Source organism: Scyliorhinus canicula, chromosome 8 (genome assembly GCF_902713615.1).
Source record: "Scyliorhinus canicula chromosome 8, sScyCan1.1, whole genome shotgun sequence".
NCBI classification, from domain to species: Eukaryota; Metazoa; Chordata; class Chondrichthyes; order Carcharhiniformes; family Scyliorhinidae; genus Scyliorhinus; species Scyliorhinus canicula.
The window spans coordinates 55,801,262-55,824,022 of record NC_052153.1 but is presented as its reverse complement, the minus strand read 5'-3'; the positions used below and the strand labels follow the sequence as shown (position 1 = coordinate 55,824,022).

The 22,761-nt window shown below is 51.9% G+C and overlaps 1 protein-coding gene across 1 annotated transcript in view; it reads right to left on the bottom strand.

The window, feature by feature from the left end:
- The window catches only part of LOC119970275 (methylthioadenosine phosphorylase), a 220,040-nt gene extending 197,625 nt beyond the window's left edge, over positions 1-22,415 (bottom strand). Inside the window, exon 1 of the mRNA XM_038804632.1 lies at positions 22,229-22,415. Within this exon, the coding sequence (XP_038660560.1) occupies positions 22,229-22,240 (12 nt within the window). The 5' untranslated portion in view covers positions 22,241-22,415. The remainder of the gene's footprint in view (positions 1-22,228) is intronic.
- Positions 22,416-22,761: the final 346 nt, after the last annotated feature.

Genomic DNA, 22,761 nt, shown 5'->3' with positions numbered 1-22,761 from the left:
TCAAATGGACTTTATTGAGCTAACCCCAAGTTTAGGGAAGAAATACTGCCTAGTAATGGTTGACATGTTCTCTAAGTGGGTAGAGGTGTTCCCTACAGCCAAACAAGATGCTAGTGCAGTAACTGAAATCATTCCACGATGGGGCATCCCAGAGAAAATCAGCAGTGATAATGGCACGCCACTTGTAAACCAGGCTCTTAAGCAGGTTGGAGAATACCTAGGCATTGATCTAAGGCAACACTGTGCATACCATCCAGTGAGTGGAGGAGCGGTAGAAAGGGAAAATGCCACTCTGAAAAATAAGCTAGCAAAGTGTTGCGATGAAATGGGAATACCATGGACGAAAGTCCTGCCCGTAGTACTAATGTACATGAGGACTAGGGTCAGAGGTAGAGCCAATTTAAGTCCATTGAAATATTCTTCGGCAGACCACCCAACACTGGAATTGGGCAAAACCCGTCACGAGGACCCTGACCAGCCATTGTGAGGATGAAATGTTACGTTACTGTACAAAACTCTCTGCGATTTTATCTCAGGGGCAAGCTCAAGTGAAGGAAGCCCTGCCACAACCGGCTGAGGGGAAGTTGCACGACCTGCAGCCAGGCGACTGGGTAGTGGTGAAAGACTTCAGGAGGAAGAGCTGGAGAGCTAGACGGTGGCTGGGACCATTCCAGGTGCTCCTTGTGACGCAGACAGCGATAAAGGTAGCAGAAAGATCAACGTGGATTCACGCTAGCCATTGTAAGCGGGTGCCAGAGCCCCAGCTCACACCGGACAAGTCAACATGAAAGGGGTAATGTCGCTTATCATGATGCTTATGCCGGAACTGGTAATGGGAAAAGCGTATTCGCCTACAGAGATTACAGTGACATTAACCAGAGGAGAGACAGGCACATTTACGTGTGACCCGTGGCCCTATGACTCTAAATACTTGCGAGATGATAAATAGACTGTGGCCATACAACTGGAACCTGGTGGTGGCGACCACGGCGAAAGGACTCCCCAAAACTGGTAATCGCTTCAGCATAACCAAGACAATCCGAAACACCACCATGGTAACCGTAAGAGCAGTAGAGAAAACAGATGGAGAGATGACAGCAATTAGGACCGCCGTGATCCAACAAAGGCTGGCCCTGGACATCTTGTTAGCAGAAAGAGGGGGTGTCTGCAAATTGCTTAACATGTCCTGCTGTTTTTACAGACCTGATGAGCATGAGAACATAACCAATATCATTAAGCACATGCGAGAGGCTATTCGAGTGCCCCCAGCAGCCGATGACTCCTGGTTTGCATGGTTCACCGAGTTATGGGGAGGCTGGGGGTACTGGATAATACACGTGATAATGCCAATCATAATCGTGTTCATGTTTTGTTGTGTATAGGACCATGCATCTACCAATGCCTACAGAAAGCAGCTTATAGCAAACCTGTCCCGCAGTTACCAGATGTTGAAACTATCTGACCCAACAGCAGCAAGGAAATCTTTATCTTTTGAATGTATGAAGACTGAAGGTTGCGGTGCTCGGCGCGCTTTCCTCGCTCTCCTGTGGTTAGAGGAACGTGTCCTCTGCAGAGTTAAGAAATAAATTAACTTGCTCTTATTCATGACTGATTGTTTCTGAGTTTTCCTTTTTCCCACCACATAGCGTTGACGTGAGTAGACCAGGACAGATTTTTGGTGATGTGCACCCCTAGAAATTTGAAACTGCTAACCATCTCCACCTCGGCCCCGTTGATGCTAACAGGGGTGTGTACAGTACTTTGCTTCCTGAAGTCAATGGCCAGCTCTTTAGTTTTGGCATTGAGGGAGAGATTGTTGTCGTTACACCACTCCACTAGGTTCTCTATCTCCCTCCTGTATTCTGACTCGTCGTTATTCGAGATCCGGCCCACTATGGTCGTATCGTCAGAAAACCTGTAGATGGAGTTGGAACCAAATTTTGCCACGCAGTCATGTGTGTGCAGGGAGTAGAGTAGGGGGCTAAGTACGCAGCCTTGCAGGGCCCCGGTATTGAGGACTATTGTGGAGGAGGTGTTGTTGTTCATTCTTACTGATTGTGGTCTGTTGGTCAGAAAATCGAGGATTCAGCTGCAGAGTGGAGAGCCAAGTCCTAGGTTTTGGAGCTTTTATATGAGCTTGGCTGGGATTCTGGTGTTGAAGGTGGAGCTGTAGTGAATAAATAGGAGTCTGCTGTAGGAGTTCTTGTTTTCGAGATGCTCGAGGGATGAGTGTAGGGCCAGGGAAATGGCGTCTGATGTGGACCGGTTGCGACGGTATGCGAATTGAAGTGGGTCAAGGTGTTCCAGGAGTATGGAGGTAATGTGCTTCATGATCAGCCTCTCGAAGCATTTCGTTACAACTGGCGTCAGGGCCATCGGGCGGTAGTCATTGAGGCACGTTGCCTGGTTCTTCTTTGGTACCGGTATGATGGTGGTCTTCTTGAAGCAGGTGGGGACCTTGGAGTGGAGTAGGGACAGGTTAAAGATGTCTGTGAATACCTCTGTCAGCTGGTCTGCGCAGGCTCTGAGTGCACGACCAGGGATCCCATCCGAGCCCGTCGCCTTCCGTGGATTCACTTTCAGGAAGGCCAATCTGACTTCGGAAGCTGTGATGGTGGGTATGGGTGAATTATGGGCTGCTGGGGCCCTTGACAGCGGATTGTTGGTTACCTGCTCGAACCGAGCATAGAATGCATTAAGTTCATCGGGGAGGGGTGCGCTGCTGCCAGAGATACTGCTCGGCTTCGCTTTGTAGCCCATTATGTTTTTTAGTCCTTGCCACAACCGCCGAGAGTCTGTCTGTGACTCTAGCTTAGTTTGATATTCTCTCTTGGCATCTTGGATGGCTTTGCGGAGGTCGTACGTGGATTTCTTGTATAGGACAGGGTCGTCTGCCTTTAACGCCTCAGATCTGTCCTTCAGTAGGGCGTCAATCTCGCGGTTGAGCCATGGTTTCCGGTTGGGGAACGTACGTACTGCTTTCTTTGGCACACAGTCGTCCACACATTTACTGATGAAGTCTGTGACGGTGGTGGCATACTCATTTAAGTTAGTCGCTGAGTTCTTAAATATGGACCAGTCCACTGTCTCTAAGCAGTCACGTAAGAGCTCTTCTGTCTCCTCGGACCAGCACTGCACAACCTTCTTAGCTGGATTCTCATGCTTGAGTTTCTGCTTGTAAGCCGGGAGAAGGAGCACAGTCTTATGATCTGATTTCCCAAAGTGCGGTCGGGGGATGGAACGGTAGGCGCCCTTGATTTTTGTGTAGCAGTGGTCAAGAGTGTTGTCGCCCCTGGTGGGACAGGAGATGTGCTGGTGGAATTTTGGCAGTACACTCTTGAGGTTGGCCTTGTTGAAGTCTCCGGCCACGATGAACAAGGCCTCCGGATGTTCTGTTTCGTAGTTGTTTATGACGGTGTACAGTTCATCCAGGGCCTTCCTCACTTCTGCCTGGGGTGGGATGTAGACCGCTGTGATAATGGCTGAAGTGAACTCACATGGAAGATAGTATGGGCGGCACTTCACGGTCAGGTATTCCGGGTCTGGGTAGCAGTAGGTCACCAGGGTCGCCACATCCAAGCACCAGGAGGAGTTGATAAGGAGGCAAACCCCTCCACCCTTCGCTTTGCCTGAAGGTGCCGTGCGGTCCGCCCGGTGAATAGAGAAGCCTTCAGGTTGTATGGCGCAGTCCGGTGAGGCGGGGGTGAGCCATGTCTCTGACTTCCCTCTGAGAGGTAAGTCTGGCGTTAAGTTCACCCAGCTTGTTTTCAATCGGTTGGACGTTTGCCAGGAGTATGCTGGGGAGAGGGGTCTTGAAACCGCGTTGCTTCAGTCTAACCTGCAGACCTCCGCGTTTCCCTCGGTCGGCGGCTGCTGCTGGATGATCTTGGGATCCGATGGGAGACGTCAGCCCTTGTGGAAGGTAGGTGGTTGCGTCTGGCGGGGTCCAGGGCGCTGGTTACATTTCCGGGGTCGCGTCTGGCAGGGTCCCGGGCGATGGTTGAGGTAGAGGAGTTGCTGGGGGGGGGGCAAGTTTGCGATCTGGATGGGTCCCAGCGTTCTGCGGGCACGGGAATACCTTGCAGCACGTTCGGGTCCTCGCGCGCGGTCTCCGCCGTTTCTGGGGTCCTGGGTTGTGGGCAGGGGCCTCCTGAGGCAGGTTGGGCTGGGTCCTGTGGTCTGTTTCCTCCCTGGGCACTCCTGGGGTCCGATCTCTAAGCAGGCACGGTCGGGCCTTCATGTGGATTTTTCTTTCTTCCATCACCAGGTAGGTCGGGTTGCTGGGTGGGCCTCTCCGGGTCTGGTCGCTGGGCAGGTCTCTCGGGGTCGCGTTGGGCCGGGTCTTGCCGTCGGGGGTCGGGTCGGGAGCTCCGGGGACTAGGCCGGGTGATCCGGGGGCTAGCGTCGGTAGTTAGGCCGGGTTTGGAGCTCCGAGGCCCGGGTCGGCTCCAAATCAAGGTCGGGGCTTCACTTCCGATTGTGGCCACAATAAGAGAGATGTTTGGAAAGCAGAAACAAAATAGAGCTAAAGAAAATTTCTTGGGCTATCATAGAATCATGGAATGTTTAGACAGGACAGAAGAAGGCCATGTGGCCCATTGTGTCCATGCCAACTGTCTGCAAGATTAACTCTGCAAGTCCCATTACCCTGTCCATTCCACGTAATTCAACAAATGATTTCTCTTTCAGTGTTTAGCCAATTCCCTTTGAAAGCCCAAATGTATCTGCCTCCACCTCTCGGGCAATACATTTCAAATCCCAACACTCACTGTATGAAAACATAATTTCTCATGTTGTCTTTAGTCAACCACCTTAAATCGGTGTCTTCTGGTTCACCAATGGGTACTGCTTCACTCTATTTACTCTGTCTAGATTCCTCATGATTTTGAACACATCCATCAAATCGCCCCTCAACCTTCTTGCAAGAAGGGCGACACAGTGGCGCAGTGGTTAGCACCGCTGCCTCACAGTGCCGAGGAACCGGATTCGATCCCGGCCTCGGGTCACTGACCAGGTGGAGTTTGCACATTCTCAAATTGAGGTGTTTGGTGGATTTAGTCTTGACCCGTGGAATTAAAATATGAAGGAGGGAGGGAGGTAGAGGAAGGGGAATATTTGCATTTGTAAAGGGATTTTCACAACCACGAACATCTCAGAGCGCTTTTCATCCAATGAAGTTCTTTGGAAGTGTAGTCACTGATGTAAGGTAGGAAATCCAGCAACTAATTTGCACACATCAGGCTCCCATAAATAGCACAGCAATGACAATCAGCTAATTTCACACTCACTAGAGTGTCAGTATAGATTTCAGCCAGACTATGGTATTTAGTCAATGTTCTAACAAAATCTGAATAAGGTGATGATTCAAGTACCCTTCAGACACATTTGTTAAAAAGCTTGTCTGCTACAAAGATCCAGTTGCATAGACAGATGCACAAACCTAAATATAACCTCATACACAAAGAAATCTGACAGATTGGGTGCCAATTTGAATCAACTCCCTGCAATAAGGATGAACTCACTAAATGTTATATACTGTTTGGATTCCGCAAGGGCCACTTAAACCTCTACCTCATTTCAGCATTAGTCCAACCATGAACCAAAACCCCAGAGGTGAAGGGAGAGAGACAGTCCTTGACATCAAGGCAGCATTTAATCAAGTATGGCATCAAGGGGCCCTAGCACAATTGGAATCAGTGGGAATTGTCATAACATACACATCAGTATATGATGGTGCAGGGACACACACTGACCGACACACTGCAAGAGCAATCCACACACACAAAACACAGCAGCCAATCACCAGTTAGGGCACGGTCACTATAAAGCCAGAGGGCACTAGTTTTCTAGCTCATTCGGGATGCAGCCTCTGAGACAGACAGAGCCCGCAGTCAGTAGCACAAACATCTACCATGTGCTAGCAGTATAGGCTGGTCAGGTTAGGCATAGGTCTTCAGTCAATCTAACATAGTGTCGACCCACAGTGCAAGTATGTTTAACAGCTCTTAGTTAAATAAAATAGAGTTGTACTTCTACAAGTGTTGGTAGCCTGTCTCGGGTAAACGCAGTCTCCACAGATCCAGAGTACCCAACACATCATGGTACCAATACGTGATGTTAGAGTTTAATAGACCTACCTTCAAGTCATCTGCCTTCGACCAGCAATCAGCCATCCGGTAGTATGGACAGCGTCCGCCCTCCCCCGCCGCTCCGCATCACCGGCAGCCTCGGTGTGAACTGGAAAATCTTTAAACAACGATTTCAGTTTTACCTCGAAGCCACAGACCTGGAAGCTGCTTCAGACGCCAGGAAGATTGCTCTCTTCCTCTCCACGGCCGAGGACCACGCCATCCATATCTTCAACTCTCTCACATTCGCTGATGATGAAGACAAGTCCAAATTCAAGACGGTCCTCCTCAAATTCGACAGTCACTGTGACATCGAGGTGAATAAAAGTTTTGAGCGCTATGTCTTTCAACAGCGTCTGCAGGGTAAGGATGAACCTTTTCAATCTTTCCTCACCCACCTTCGCATCCACGCATAGTCCTGCAATTACGGCTCCACCTCCGACTCGATGATCCATGACCAGATCGTTTTCGCTGTGCAATCGGACCCCCTATGCCAGCAGCTCCTCAAAGTTAAACAGCTCACCCTTGCGATAGCCATTGAGACCTGCGTTCTGCATGAACACGCCACTAACCAATACTCGCACATTCAAGCGGCGGAAACGGCACGGCAAGGTCTCCACGAGGCAGAGCGGGTGCAAGCCATTAAACAACTCCAGGGCCTGAGCCTGGATGAGGGCAGCCATTTTGCGCACTTTTCGCGGGCTCCCGCACATGCACGCACTTACCGAGGGGACGGCGAGGCCGAAGACCGCACTACGCAGCCGCGCACCACGTATGACCGCACCGCGCATGCGCACCGAATGTTCTGACGTCACGACGTGCGCCAACTGCGGCTCCGCCCACTTAAAGCGGCAATGTTCTGCAAAATCCCGACGCTGTCTCCAATGTGGCAAGCTTGGCCACTATGCAGTCGTATACAGGTCTGCTCAACCTACTACCTCTCATCACTCCAACCAGCCACGCAGGGATGTCCGAACCATCCAGCCACCCGTCACCGATTCCGACTTGATTCCGGACCTTGACACCGAGGACCCCAAAGCACCATTTTGGGTGGGCAACATCACCAAACACAAGGTGCTCCAGAAGACAAAAGCCAAGTCTCTCCCAATATTCAGCATTGATCCGGATGACGAGTGGTGTGCAACTCACGGTCAACCGATCTCGCATCGATTCCGCCTGGACACTGGCGCTTCAGCCAACCTCATTGCGCGGTGCGACCTCAAAAGCACCCATATCAAGCCTACAATCCTGCCATCCGCCTGCCAGCTTCTGGACTATAATGGTAATGCCATTGCTGCCAGTGGCTCTTTCCAGCTTGAAGTGTCGCGCTGCTATTCAAAATAGTGGGATCCACTAAAGCCTCCCTGCTTGGTGCTCAGGCGTGCAAACTCCTAAACCTTGTCCAAAGGGTTCACTGGCCTGCCATCGGCTCAATTGTTGATGAATCGCACGCTGCGGACGACGGTGCCGGCCATTCATGTCCCGGACTTGGACATCCTTCCGGTCCTTCGTCGAATGCAGTTGTCTCGGGCTCAACACAAATTGGCGTACGACGCCCGTGCCACGGATCTCCCTGCTCTGGCTCCTGACGACGAGGTCCGTGTCCAACTTCCCAATGGTGATTGGTCAGCCACCGCTGTGGTACTCAGACAAGTGGCCACCAGGTCCTTTTTGGTTCGTCTACAAGACGGCTCTCTTCTTCGCCGAAATAGGCGGGCACTACGACTCCTTCCTTGCTCGCTACCAAATCATCATCATGTCCTGCCTCGCCATCACAACAAACCCATCACGGACTTTGCAGATCTCCCTTTCGCTCTGCCACCCTCTGAGTCTGATGCAGTGCCGCCCATTCCAAAACAGGCGGCCCCTGACCCACCCTGAGCCGGTCAACCAGAATTCGTCGCCCACCTCAGAGACTGAATTTATGAACTGCCTAAATTCATGGACTCTTTGAACTCATGAACTGATTGTTTTGTTACCCTGTTTGTTTAACTCACTGGTTTGTACATACTGTTGTTCTAGTTATATTCTGTGTTACATACTGTCCATCTGCACTAGACACCTTCCAATGTAAATATCTTAGCGTTTCTGTACATAGTCCTGTAAATATGCTCACATATGCCACACATAGTTAGGAACATTCACATACTACATTATTTATTGCCACGAACACACTTTTTATTTTAAAAAGGGGTGATGTCATAACATACACATCAGTATATGATGGTGCAGGGACACACACTGACCGACACACTGCAAGACCAATCAACACACACAACACAGCAGCCAATCACCAGTTAGGGCACGGTCACTATAAAGCCAGAGGGCACTAGTTTTCCCACTCATTCGGGATGCAGCCTCTGAGGCAGACAGGGCCCGCAGTCAGTAGCACAAACATCTACCATGTGCTAGCAGTATAGGCTGGTCAGGTTAGGCATAGGTCTTCAGTCAATCTAACATAGTGTCGACCCACAGTGCAAGTATGTTTAACAGCTCTTAGTTAAATAAAATAGAGTTGTACTATTACAAGTTTTGGTAGCCTGTCTATGTTACTGCTAAGGTAAACGCAGTCTCCACAGATCCAGAGTACCCAACACGTCAGGAATCAGGGGAAAACTCTCCATTGGTTGGAGTCATACCTAGCACAAAGAAGATAGTGATTGCTGGAGGTCAATCATTAAAGTTCCAGGCCATCACTGCACAAGATCCTCAAGATAGTGTCCCAGGCTAACCATCTCCAGCTACTTTATCAATGCCCTATCCTTCATCATAATGTCAGAAGTGGGGGTGTTCATTGATGATTGTACTATGTTCAGCACCATTTGCGACTTCTCAGATATTGAAGCAGTCCGTGCCCATATGCAGCAAGACCTGGATAATATCCAAGCTTGGGCTGGTAAGTAGCAAGTAGCATTCGCGCTACACAAGAGCCAGGCAATGACCGTCTCTAACGAAAGAAAATCCAACCATCTCCTGTTGATATTCAATGGCATTACCATTGATGAGTCTCACACCAACAACATCCTGTGGGTTACCATTGGTCCTAACCTTAACTGGACCAGCCATATAAATACTGTGGCTGCAAAGGCAGATCAGTGACTGAGAATTCAGCAGTGCATAACTCACCTCTGTCTCCCAAAGCCTGTCCACCATCTAAAATGTCAAATAATTTGGAGCTGGATTCAGGCGAGTGTGAGGTGGGATGAGTGCTAACCCTCTTTCCTTGACCTCAGCAATGAGGGGCATGGGGAATTTTAACTCCAGGGCATGACATGTGTTAGCTGACTGGAGGACAGGATCAGCAGGTCAGTGGGACGACAACAACCAGCCAGCACCAGAGTAGGCTCACTGGCACAAAGGTGTTTTTTTTTAAACCCAGGCAAGGCCTAAACCCTCTGTTATGAAAACTGGAGAACCAATCCTGCTCAACCTGACCTCACGAGAGTGTACTCATCACCTACTGAGGCAAGCAAGATACAACAGAAGAGAACGGGATCCAGTATTGAAGTTGGTGGGGGTGGGGCCATTTTAATTGCCCTTCTGCCTGGATTCTGTCAGGTGGGGATGGTTAAAAAATTACCCCTCATCTTCTATGTTTAAATGCCCTCAACCAGGACCTTGGATTCATGTCGCATTACATTCACCGCCCACCATCTGGCATGGGCTTGCAAAATCCTACCAACTGTCCTGGCTTGAGACAATCCGCACCTCTTTAACCTGTGATTATCCCTCTCTCCAATTGCTCCGTTTGGACCTGTAAAGACTTAATTACCTGCAAAGGCGTGCATTCAAAGTATTGTATTGCATCTTTGACTTTGTCTATATATATTATGTTTCTGGAACCTACCTCTTCATTCACCTGAGGAAGAAGCAGTGCTCCGAAAGCTAGTGATTCGAAACAAACCTGTTGGACTTTAACCTGGTGTTGTAAGACTTCTTACTGTGCTCACCCCAGTTCAACGCCAGCATCTCCACATCATGTTTAAAAACACAGCTCTCAAATCGTAACTACCACGAGATTCCTGGTGCAGCTAATTGAAAATGTTTACAAACATATCTATGAAGCCAAGAGCTTCTGTATGTAGCCTGAGGGGTACAGGATCAGTATCAGGTATAGTATATGTTGACCTCCTGCTGATCATGTGATATAATGCTTCAGTGTACTAGAACACTTCACACTGTTGTGTGTATAGTTTTGTCTATAATTATAACATAACCAATTTGAGATCAGAATCTACACGTGAACTACTGGTGTCTTTGACTATTAATGATCTGCTGGTGACACAATAAAAAAGACAGAAATTGGTCTTTCAAGAAGCTTTTAAATAATTAACTTTTAACTAAATGCTCCAATCACCCAATGGATGGGTCAGAGTGAGGTAGCAAAATAAAACATTGCAAATGAATAGTTGCAGAGTGAAATTATAAGGAACAGAAAGGTTAGCAAAACAAGAGGCAAGCACGTTGGGCAGCACAGTAGCACAAGTGGTTAGCACTGTGGCTTCACAGCGCCAGGGTCCCAGGTTTGATTCCCGGCTTGGGACACTGTCTGTGCGGAGTCTGCACGTTCTCCCCGTGTCTGCGTGGGTTTCCTCCGGGTGCTCTGGTTTCCTCCCACAGTCCAAAGACGTGCAGGTTAGTGTTAAGTAATAGGTTAAGAGACATTGCAATTAGTTGTCTCATTTATGTTAAGTGTTCAATGATTGTCTCATTTATGTTAAGTGTTGAATGATTGACACTGATATGTAAAGGGGCTTCAGGTGGACTCTGGAGCTGGTGATGTGATGATTGAGTTTAGTACAGAGTCTGTTAAAGTGAAATAAAAGTGTTTGTAAAAAGGAGCTGGACTTTTGTCTCTTCATACCACAGCATCCATTCGATTAACAGTTAGGTGGATTGGCCATGATAAATTGCCCTTAGTGACCAAAAAAGATTACAGTAAGAAGTCTTACAACACCAGGTTAAAGTCCAACACCCTTGTTTCAAACACTAGCTTTCGGAGCACTGCTCCTTCCTCAGGCGAATGATCTACTGGTGGCCAACAAGTGGCCATTCACCTGAGGAAGGAGCAGTGCTCCGAAAGCTAGTGTTTGAAACAAACTTGTTGGACTTTAACCTGGTATTGTAAGACTTCTTACTGTGCTCACCCCAGTCCAACGCCGGCATCTCCACATCATGCCTACCAAAAAAAGATTAGGAGGGGTTATTGGGTTACGGGGATAGGGTGGAAGTGAGGACTCAAGTGGGTGGGTGCAGACTCGATGGGCCGAATGGCCTCCTTGTGCACTGCATGTTCTATGTTCAGGTAAGCCTTGGAGAGAAAGACAAGTAAAGAAAACAGATCATGTGACCAAAATAAACATCCTGACCTTAATTTGTAACAATGTTGGAAATGTACATCTCAGAAACCATAGCAATTCTGTGCTGCAAGATACTTTCTGGTCATTTACAAGTTTCTTCCATTGCCCCTCCTTGCCTGAAAGCAGCAACTTGCTGTGGCTTATAGCATCTTTAACATGATAAAGTGGCCAAAGGCATGTCACAGAATCGTTAGCAACCAAAACCTGACACTGAGCTGGAGGTTTTAAGGAGGAAACCTGGTGGAGGAGGAGGACCCACTGACGGGCACGATGGAGGAGGGGTAGTCCCATGTGGGGAGGAGTCGGAAGTAGGGCGGGAGTCGCCGGAGTCAGCAGAAGTTAGCTGGCTCACGGGAGTGCTATGGAGCGAGGGGCGCGGCTAGGAGGGGTCCTAGCCTGGGGGGGGGTGGGGGTGGGGGTGGGGGGTACCGGGTTGCTGCTGAAACGGTCAGGAAGGAGCTGGAGGACGCAGGGGGTGCTGGAGGGGGGTGTTGCTGCCGTGGGAAACTGGCAGAGCGGGGGACACTGGCCGGTGGTGGGCAAGGGATGGGGTATGGCTAATTGGCAGGGGAGGGGGGCAGGGAGCCCTCTGATCCGGCTGATAACCTGGAATGTGAGGGGGCTGAATGGGCCGGTCAAATGGGCCCGGGTATTTGCGCACCTGAAGGGGCTGAAAGCGGATGTGGCCATGCTTCAGGAGACACACCTGAGAGTGATGGACCAGGTTCGGCTGAGGAAGGGATGGGTGGGCCAAGTATTTCACTCAGGGCTGGATGAGAAGAGTAGGGGGCTGGCGATCCTGGTGGGGAAGAAGGTGTCGTTTGAGGCGTTAAATGTGGTGGCTGACAGTGGCGGGAGATACGTGACGGTGAGTGGTAAGCTGCAGGGGGAGCGGGTGGTGTTGGTGAATGTTTACGCCCCAAATTGGGACGATGCGGGGTTTATACGGCGTATGTTGGGCCGCATTCCGGACCTGGAGGTGGTGTTTGCGAGGCCAAGGGCCAGGGAGTACTCGTTTTTCTCCCACGTACATAAGGCCTACTCGAGGATTGATTTTTTTGTCCTGAGCAGGGGATTGGTTTCGAGGGTGGAGAATGTGGAATACTCCGCCATTGCCATTTCAGATCATGCCCCGCACTGGGTGGACCTCGGGCTGGGGGAAGAGAGGGACCAACGTCCGCTCTGGCGCTTGGATGGTGGGGCTGCTGGCAGATGAGGAGGTGGCCGAGAGGGTTCGGGGGTGTATCGAGAGGTACCTTGAGGCCAATGACAACGGGGAGGTCCGAGTGGGGACGGTCTGGGAGGCATTGAAGGCGGTGATGAGGGGGGAATTGATCTCCATCCGAACCCATAGGGAGAGGGGGGAGCAGAGGGAGAGGGAGAGACTGATAGGGGAGATGGTGCGGGTGGATAGGAGATATGCGGAGGCTCCAGAGGAGGGAGGCCCCAGAGGAGGGATTGCTGGGGGAGAGGCGTAGCCTTCAGGCCAGATTCGACCAAACGACTACCAGAAAGGCGGAAGCTCAGTGGAGGAAAGTACAGGGGGCGGTGTATGAATACGGGGAGAAGGCGAGCAGGATGCTGGCACGCCAGCTCCGAAAGCGGGACGCGGCCAGGGAGATTGGGGGAATGACGGATAAGGCTGGGAAGGTGGTGCGGAGGGGAGTAGATGTTAATGGGGTCTTCAGAGACTTCTATGGGGAACTGTACCGATTGGAACCCCCGGTGGAGGGGGGTGGAATGGGGCGCTTCTTGGACAAGCTGCGATTCCCGAGGGTGGAGGAGGAGCAGATGGAGGAACTGGGGGCGCCGATCGAGCTGGAGGAGGTGGTCAAAGGGATAGGGAGCATGCAGTCGGGGAAGGCGCCGGGGCCGGATGGGTTTCCGGCGGAATTTTATAAAATGTATTTGGACCTGTTGGGCCCCCCGTTGGTCCGGACATTTAACGAGGCAAGGGGGGGGGGGGGGCTTTGCCCCCAACTATGTCACGGGCGCTGATTTCCTTGATCCTGAAGCGGGACAAGGACCCTCTGCAGTGCGGGTCATATAGGCCGATTTCGCTGCTAAATGCCGACGTTAAGCTGCTGGCAAAGATCCTGGCCACTAGAATAGAGGATTGCGTGCCCGAGGTCATTCATGAGGACCAGACGGGGTTTGTGAAGGGAAGGCAATTGAATGCGAACGTGCGAAGGCTCCTCAATGTCATTATGATGCCGGCCATGGAAGGGGAGGCGGAGACAGTGGTGGCATTGGATGCGGAGAAGGCCTTTGATAGGGTTGAGTGGGAGTATTTGTGGGAGGTGCTGGAGAGGTTTGGGTTTGGGGAGGGGTTTATCCGGTGGGTGAGGCTGCTCTACGAGGCCCCGATGGCGAGTGTAGCCACAAATAGGAGGAGGTCAGAGTACTTTCGGCTGTACCGGGGGACGAGACAGGGGTGCCCCCTGTCCCCCCTGCTCTTCGCATTGGCAATTGAGCCCCTGGCCATGGCATTGAGGGAGTCAGGGAACTGGAGGGGCCTGGTGCGGGGTGGGGAGGAGCATCGAGTGTCGCTGTACGCGGACGACCTGTTGCTGTATGTGGCGGACCCGGTGGGGGGGGATGCCGGAGGTGATGAGAATTCTTAGTGAATTCGGGGGTTTCTCTGGGTATAAGTTGAACCCGGGCAAGAGTGAGTTGTTTGTGGTGCATCCGGGGTATCAAGAGGAGGGGATCGGTAGGCTCCCACTGAAGCAGGCAGGGAAGAGCTTCAGGTACCTAGGGGTCCAGGTGGCTGGGAGTTGGGGGGCCCTGCACAAGCTCAACCTCACAAGGTTGATGGAGCAGATGGAGGAGGAGTTTAAGAGGTGGGATATGTTACCGCTGTCACTGGCGGGGAGGGTGCAGTCCGTTAAGATGACGGTGCTCCCGAGGTTTTTGTTCCTGTTCCAGTGCCTCCCCATCCTTATCCCGAAGGCCTTTTTTAGGAGGGTCCACAGGAGTATTACGGGATTTATGTGGGCGCATGGGACTCCGAGGGTAAGAAGGGTGTTCCTGGAACGGGGCAGGGATAGGGGGGGGCTGGCGTTGCCCAACCTCTGTGGGTACTATTGGGGTAATGGACAGGGAAGGGGCAGCATGGAAGAGGATGGAGGTGGCGTCCTGTGTGGGCACGAGCCTGAAGGCGCTGGTAACGGCGCCGTTGCCGCTCCCTCCAACGAGTCCAAAGATGTGCGGGTTAGGTGGATTGCCATGCTAAATTGCCCGTAGTGTCCTAATAAAAGTAAGGTTAGGGTGGATACGTGGGTTTGAGTAGGGTGATCATGGCTCGGCACAACATTGAGGGCCGAAGGGCCTGTTCTGTGCTGTACTGTTCTATGAGGTATACCACGAGCCCGGTGGTGGCGGCTACCCTCAAAATTTGGAGGGAATGGAGACGACATGGGGAGAAGTGGGGGGCTCGATGGAGGCCCCGATACGGGGGAACCATCGGTTTGTCCCAGGGAGCATTGATGGCGGATTTCTGGGCTGGCACAGGGCAGGGGTTAGGAGGTTGAGGGACCTGTTTGTGGAGGGGAGGTTCGCGAGCTTGGGGGACTAGAGGGGAAGTTTGGGCTCCCCCCGGGGAACATGTTTAGGTACATGCAGGTGAGGGCGTTTGCCAGGCAGCAGGTGGAGGGGTTCCCCTTGCTGCCCCCACGAGGGGAGCGGGATCGGTTGCTCTCGGGGGTGTGGGTTGGAGGAGGGAGGATTTCGGACATATACCGGGTAATGCAGGAGGTAGACGAGGCCTCGGTGGAGGAACTGAAGGGTAAATGTGAAGAGGAGCTAGGTGAGGAGATTGAGGAGGGGACGTGGGCGGATGCCCTGGAGAGAGTGAATTCCTCCTCTTCCTGTGCGAGGCTTAGCCTCATACAGTTCAAGGTGCTGCATAGGGCCCACATGACTGGGTCGAGGATGAGTAGGTTTTTCGGGGGCGAGGACAGGTGTGCTAGGTGCTCGGGGAGCCCAGCGAACCACGCCCATATGTTTTGGGCGTGCCCAGCGCTGGGGGAGTTTTGGAAGGGGGTAGCAAGGACGGTGTCGAGGGTGGTGGGATCCAGGGTCAAGCCAGGCTGGGGACTCGCAATTTTTGGGGTTGCAGTGGAGCCGGGAGTGCAGGAGGCGAAAGAGGCCGGTGTTCTGGCCTTTGCGTCCCTAGTAGCCCGGCGGAGGATCTTGCTCCAATGGAAGGATGCGAGGTCCCCAAGCGTGGAGGCCTGGATCAATGATTTGGCGGGGTTCATTAAATTGGAGAAGGTGAAATTTGCCCTGAGGGGATCAGTACAAGTGTTCTTTAGGCGGTGGCAGCCTTTCCTGGACTTCCTGGCGGAACGGTAGGGAAATAGGCCGGCAGCAGCAGCAACGGGGGGGGGGGGGGGGGGGGGGGGGGGGTTTGGATCGGTGGGAGGGAGAACTGTGTACATGGGTTTGTGGGATGTGGCGGGTGTTATCTCTTTCCTTTTTGTTGTTTGGTGTTCTTTTGTTTTTTTCTCTTGTTTGTAGTTGCTTTTGAAGTTGGGTGGGTATTGTTCTTGGGGTGTTACCGCGGTTGTTTTGTTAATAGAGTTGAGATGTTTATAATTTGTAAAAATTTCAATAAAATTATTTTATTTTTTTTAAAAAGGAGGAAACCTGGAAAAGCGGAGGGGCTTACCAGGGCTATAGGCCTAAGTAGCTGAAGGCACAGCTGCTAGTAGTGAGGTGAAGAAAATCAGAGATTCACCAAAGACCAGAACTGAAGGACCTCAGAGGGTCATAGAGCTGGAGGAAATTACTAGGTTAGAGAAAGGCACAGTCATGGAGGGATTTGAAACCAATTTTAAAATAACTATATAGTTCCTTTTCTGTCGGTAATAGGAACTTAATTATGCTGTATGAAATGGGGCAATTTGTCACCTGATCAAATATAAAGCTCTGGATTATCTTCCCTATGTCAGAGGCTCAACCTGGCTCCTGTCTTGAATTTGTAATTTTGTAACAACAATGAAATGAAATGAAAATCGCTTGTCACAAGTAAGCTTCAAATGAAGTTACTGGGAAAAGCCCCTAGTTGCCACATTCCGGCGCCTGTTCGGAGGGGCTGGGAGGGGAATTGAACCCGCGCTGCTGGCCTTGTTCTGCTTTACAAGCCAGTTGTTTAGCCCACTGTGCTAAACCAGCCCCTAAACAATGACATTGGATGGAAAGGCAGAAATAATCAACAATATGGCCAACCAGCACAAGCGGCTGAAGCCTTTCTATGCATTTGTGAAATGGCTTTACTTGCATTGGGTTTACAAGCAAGGAAATAATTGGGAACAAAGCTCTTAAAATCTCTTTTCAAGAATTATCTATAAGCAGAACCCAGCATGGAGATGAGCACTGGAAATTTTTGCTCCAACAATTTCCAGTTACTTGAAAAAACTCATACTGGGAAATGATAGCCAAAGGTTTGCAGCTACATGTACAACATTGCGGAAATGCCATCATTTTTATTGGTTTGTTCAAATCCTTAATAACAAACAAGACAATGTTATCAGGAAGATAAAAAGTTACCAAAACATTTTGTACAAAAAGGTATGAATTTCCCTGCTTCATCCAGGGCATATATTTGTAAAATCATCCGTTTAATGTAAAAATCTATACTGTGCATAGTTTCTATTTGCAAGGTTGGAGAAGGTATTAGACTTCTTTTATTTCACCAGCACTAATGCTCAGACAATAATGACATGACGTAAGTTGAAGACAATTATACTCTTGTTAAATTTAACAATGCAAGAAAACTTTTTTTTATTTCACCCAACTATAACAAATCATGTTTCAGTACTGAGCAAAATTTAGTGATTACATTTAAAATTGACCTGATATGAATGTTGGAGTAAAGGGCACTATAATTGTTTTATCTTTCGATCGCGTATATATGATAGATATAACTGAATAACAGTGTGATTATTGTAAGGGTCCTTCCTGTTGATTCCTTTATTTCCCCTTCTTTATGTTTACCGTTATCATTTTGATCCATGGATGCTTAATGGACATGTATCTTTAAATCAAGCAACAGAAAGAATGAGGAATTCAAGAAGTTGCAACATTGTATTTGATACTAGTGTTTGAACAGGAGAAATTAGACTTCTCGGTGCCCAAGAGATGGGGCAGGACTCAGTTCGATTGATTTCTAGCGGCCAATGAATTGTCCAAAGGGTCGTATTCTGCCCGATAACAAGTGGTGATTGGGTCCTGCTTGAGTAGAATGATTTTCAGAGACCCAAGGAGTTCAGTTTGAATCCTGGACACTCAGGGGAAAGGACCTTCTCTCACTGTAATTATTGGGCAGGCAAGAGCCAAAGACTTCAGGTATTTTTCTAAGAATTATTGGTTAATTTAACTGTGTTGCGACTCCGAGTCAAGTGGGGCTGGAATTGACCGCGCACTCGCCCAGGGTGTCTTAACAATATTGAAGATATATTCTATGTGATGATTCCCAGCTTTCAAAGATGGACATCAGTATGTGACAAGGAACTTCAATGCAATTAATCTGATTCATTAATAGCATTGGAAACAATCAATCATATATGAAAGCAATGTGATAAGAGTGTAGCCAATAAGCCTTAAAATAGGTCTGGATGTATGAAAAAGGAATGGCAAGATACATGACTGGCAAAACAGTGGTAACTGCCTTTGTGGCTTGGTGTCCTTGTGCATAACAATTGTTATCAGGCTTGCCTTGGAGTGAAATTCATATCCCTATCTATTGTCCTTTTGAATTATTCTTTTCATGATATTTTCATTCATGCAATTACAATGGAATGATTACAATCTAGATCAATTCATATTTGTTTTGTACAGTGCTGAATGTCACAAACATGTGATTGATGTTTGCATATAGAGATCGAATGTGGATGTATTTTAAGAGCTGGCGATGATGATCTTTATAAAATCTGAGATTTTGTCTGAGAGGGGAGGGTAGAGGTGTGGCCTTGGATAGGGCGGCCTTTCCAAGAGCCGGTGCAGACTCAATGGGCTGAATGGCCTCCTTCTGCACCGTAAATTCCATGATTCTAAGAATTCCTAATGTATCAACGGAAAATAATTGGATACGTGGTGTCACAATCACTGAAGTAACATGTGTCATGGTGACATGTTTTTCGATGTTAAGTTGAAACGAAGGTACAGAGTTTTAATTATTTTTTGTATCCTTGTTACGTTCACGGAAAGGGCACCAAGTGATTAAAATTACATAACACAGGGTGCATGCTACAATGTATTTTTAGTAAATTTGGAATTCCAATAATATCTTTTTGCTGTTTTCTGTTATGATGTTATAGAATAATTAAAGAAAGCTCCTTTTTGTTTTAATGAATTTGGATTTTGATCTTCGTCACATTATTGTATACCAGCATTGTGAAAGTACTCATCGGCATGAGTTGAAAGGTACATACATATTGCAAAATTAAAACTCAATTTCTTGAATTGAAAATAGTCTAACAATACAGGCGGCAATGCTCGGAACTCGGCCCCTAACCGGTACAGGCAGCAGGGCTCGGAGCTCCGCCCCTCGGACAGGCGACAGGGTTCGGAGCACCGCCCCTCGGACAGGCGACAGGGCTCGGAGCACCGCCCCTCGGACAGGCGACAGGGCTCGGAGCACCGCCCCTCGGACAGGCGACAGGGCTCGGAGCACCGCCCCTCGGACAGTCGACAGGGCTCGGAGCACCGCCCCTCGGGACAGGCGACAGGGCTCGGAGCTCCGCCCCTCGGACAGGCGACAGGGCTCAGAGCTCCGCCCCTCGAGACAGGCGGCAATGCTCGGAACTCGGCCCCTACCCGGTACAGGCAGCAGGGCTCGGAGCTCCGCCCCTCGGTACAGGCGGCAGGGCTCAGAGCTCCGCCCCTCGGGACAGGCGGCAGGGCTCAGAGCTCCGCCCCTCGGGACAGGCGGCAATGCTCGGAACTCGGCCCCTCGGACAGGCGGCAGGGCTCAGAGCTCCGCCCCTCGGGACAGGCGACAGGGCTCGATGCTCCGCCCCTCGGACAGGCGACAGGGCTCGGAGCTCCGCCCCTCGGGACAGGCGACAGGGCTCGGAGCTCCGCCCCTCGGGACAGGCGACAGGGCTCGGAGCTCCGCCCCTCGGGACAGGCGACAGGGCTCGGTGCTCCGTCGCTCTGCACCCCCGGGTTACACCCGTCACTCTGCACCCCCGGGTTACACCCGTCACTCTGCACCCCGGGTTACACCGCTCGCTCTGCACCCCCGGGTTACACCCGTCGCTCTGCACCCCCGGGTTACACTCGCTCACTCTGCACCCCCCGGGTTACACCCGTCACTCTGTACCCCGGGTTACACCCCTCACTCTGCACCCCCAGGTTACACCGCTCGCTCTGTACCCCGGGTTACACCCCTCACTCTGCACCAAGGGGTTACACTCGCTCACTCTGCACCCCCGGGTTACACCCGTCGCTCTGCACCCCCGGGTTACACCCGTCGCTCTGTACCCCCGGGTTACACACGTCGCTCTGCACCCCCGGGTTACACACGTCGCTCTGCACCCCCGGGTTACACCCGTCGCTCTGCACCCCCGGGTTACACCCGTCGCTCTGCAGCCCCGGGTTACACCCGTCGCTCTGCAGCCCCGGGTTACACCCGTCGCTCTGCACCCCCGGGTAACACCCGTCGCTCTGCACCCCCGGGTAACACCCGTCGCTCTGCAGCCCCGGGTTACACCCGTCGCTCTGCACCCCCGGGTTACACCCGTCACTCTGCACCCCCGGGTTACACCCGTCACTCTGCACCCCGGGTTACACCCGTCACTCTGCACCCCCGGGTTACACCCGTCACTCTGTACCCCCGGGTTACACCCATCACTCTGTACCCCGGGTTACACCCGTCACTCTGTACCCCCGGGTTACACCCGTCACTCTGTACCCCGGGTTACACCCGTCACTCTGTACCCCCGGGTTACACCCGTCACTCTGTACCCCCGGGTTACACCCGTCACTCTGTACCCCGGGTTACACCCGTCACTCTGTACCCCCGGGTTACACCCGTCACTCTGTACCCCGGGTTACACCCGTCACTCTGTACCCCCGGGTTACACCCGTCACTCTGTACCCCCGGGTTACACCCGTCACTCTGTACCCCCGGGTTACACCCGTCACTCTGTACCCCCGGGTTACACCCGTCACTCTGTACCCCCGGGTTACACCCGTCACTCTGTACCCCCGGGTTACACCCGTCACTCTGTACCCCGGGTTACACCCGTCCTCTGTACCCCCGGGTTACACCCGTCACTCTGTACCCCCGGGTTACACCCGTCACTCTGTACCCCCGGGTTACACCCGTCACTCTGTACCCCCGGGTTACACCCGTCACTCTGTACCCCCGGGTTACACCCGTCACTCTGTACCCCGGGTTACACCCGCTCGCTCTGCACCCCCGGGTTACACCGCTCGCTCTGTACCCCGGGTTACACCCTTAATTCTGCACCCCCGGGTTACACCCGTCACTCTGCACCCCCGGGTTACACCCGCTCGCTCTGCACCCCCGGGTTACACCGCTCGCTCTGTACCCCGGGTTACACCCTTAATTCTGCACCCCCGGGTTACACCCGTCACTCTGTACCCCCGGGTTACACCCGTCACTCTGTACCCCCGGGTTACACCCGTCACTCTGTACCCCCGGGTTACACCCGTCACTCTGTACCCCCGGGTTACACCCGCCGGTACACCCGTCACTCTGTACCCCCGGGTTACACCCGTCACTCTGTACCCCCGGGTTACACCCGTCACTCTGTACCCCCGGGTTACACCCGTCACTCTGTACCCCCGGGTTACACCCGTCACTCTGTACCCCCGGGTTACACCCGTCACTCTGTACCCCCGGGTTACACCCGTCACTCTGTACCCCGGGTTACACCCGTCACTCTGTACCCCGGGTTACACCCGCTCGCTCTGCACCCCCGGGTTACACCGCTCGCTCTGTACCCCGGGTTACACCCTTAATTCTGCACCCCCGGGTTACACCCGTCACTCTGTACTCCGGGTTACACCCGCTCACTCTGCACCCCCACGTTACACCCGTCACTCTGCACCCCCACATTACACCCGTCACTCTGCACCCCCACGTTACACCCGTCACTTTGCACCCCCGGGGTACACCGCTCGCTCTGCACCCCCGGGTTACACCGCTCGCTCTGTACCCCCGGGTTACACCGCTCGCTCTGCACCCCCGGGTTACACCCGCTCACTCTGTACCCCCGGGTTACACCCGTCACTCTGCACCCCCGCGTTACACCCCTCACTCTGCACCCCCGGGTTACACCCGTCACTCTGCACCCCCGGGTTACACCCTTCACTCTGCACCCCCGGGTTACACCCTTCACTCTGCACCCCCGGGTTACACCCGGTCACTCTGCACCCCCGGGTTACACCCGCTCACTCTGTACCCCGGGTTACAGCCGCTCACTCTGTACCCCGGGTTACACCCGCTCACTCTGTACCCCCGGGTTACACCCGTCACTCTGCACCCCCGGGTTACACCCGTCACTCTGCACCCCCGGGTTACACCGCTCACTCTGCATCTCGGTCCCCGTGGCCGCTGAACTCCGCTGCCGGATTCTCTAACCCCGCGAGGCGGAAGGGGTGCGCCGCTGCGGCGCCCGGACCGTAGGCGGAACAGTGCCCGGGTCCCAGCGCATGGAGCCGCTGGCAGATTGAGCGCGGCCCGCAGCCGGAGCCCGGCCTTACCTTCACCGCCATCCTCGGCCGGTGTCCTCACAAGGCAGAGCCGTCTTTCTGTCTGTGCTTCCGGTGTAAGAAACGAGCGGGAGCGAGTCTGTGCAGGAAGCGGACTGACTGAGTGAGGATTCTTCAGCAGCAACTTGTATAATCCCCAGTCAGACATTATCAGCATGTCAAAATAAACCAGTAACATTGTCACACCAGCTTCACAGGAAGTGTAAAGGAATGGAAGTGGGCTGGAAAGAGAAAGTCAGTCATACAGTGGGACTGAATGCAACAGGCAGGAGAGGAAGGAAACTATCGGATTGATTGCATTCAACCTTGGTCACTTCTTTCAAAGTTGCTGGATGATATATGACCAGAGTTTCCAAATCAGACCTGCATCTCCCACACTAAGTGCGCTTAACCCTGATTTAATGTACGGTTGAGCGACTGGCCCTTTGGTACTGTAAGAAGTCTTACAACACCAGGTTAAAGTCCAACAGGTTTGTTTCAAACACGAGCTTTCGGAGCACAGCTCCTTCCTCAGGTGAATGCCT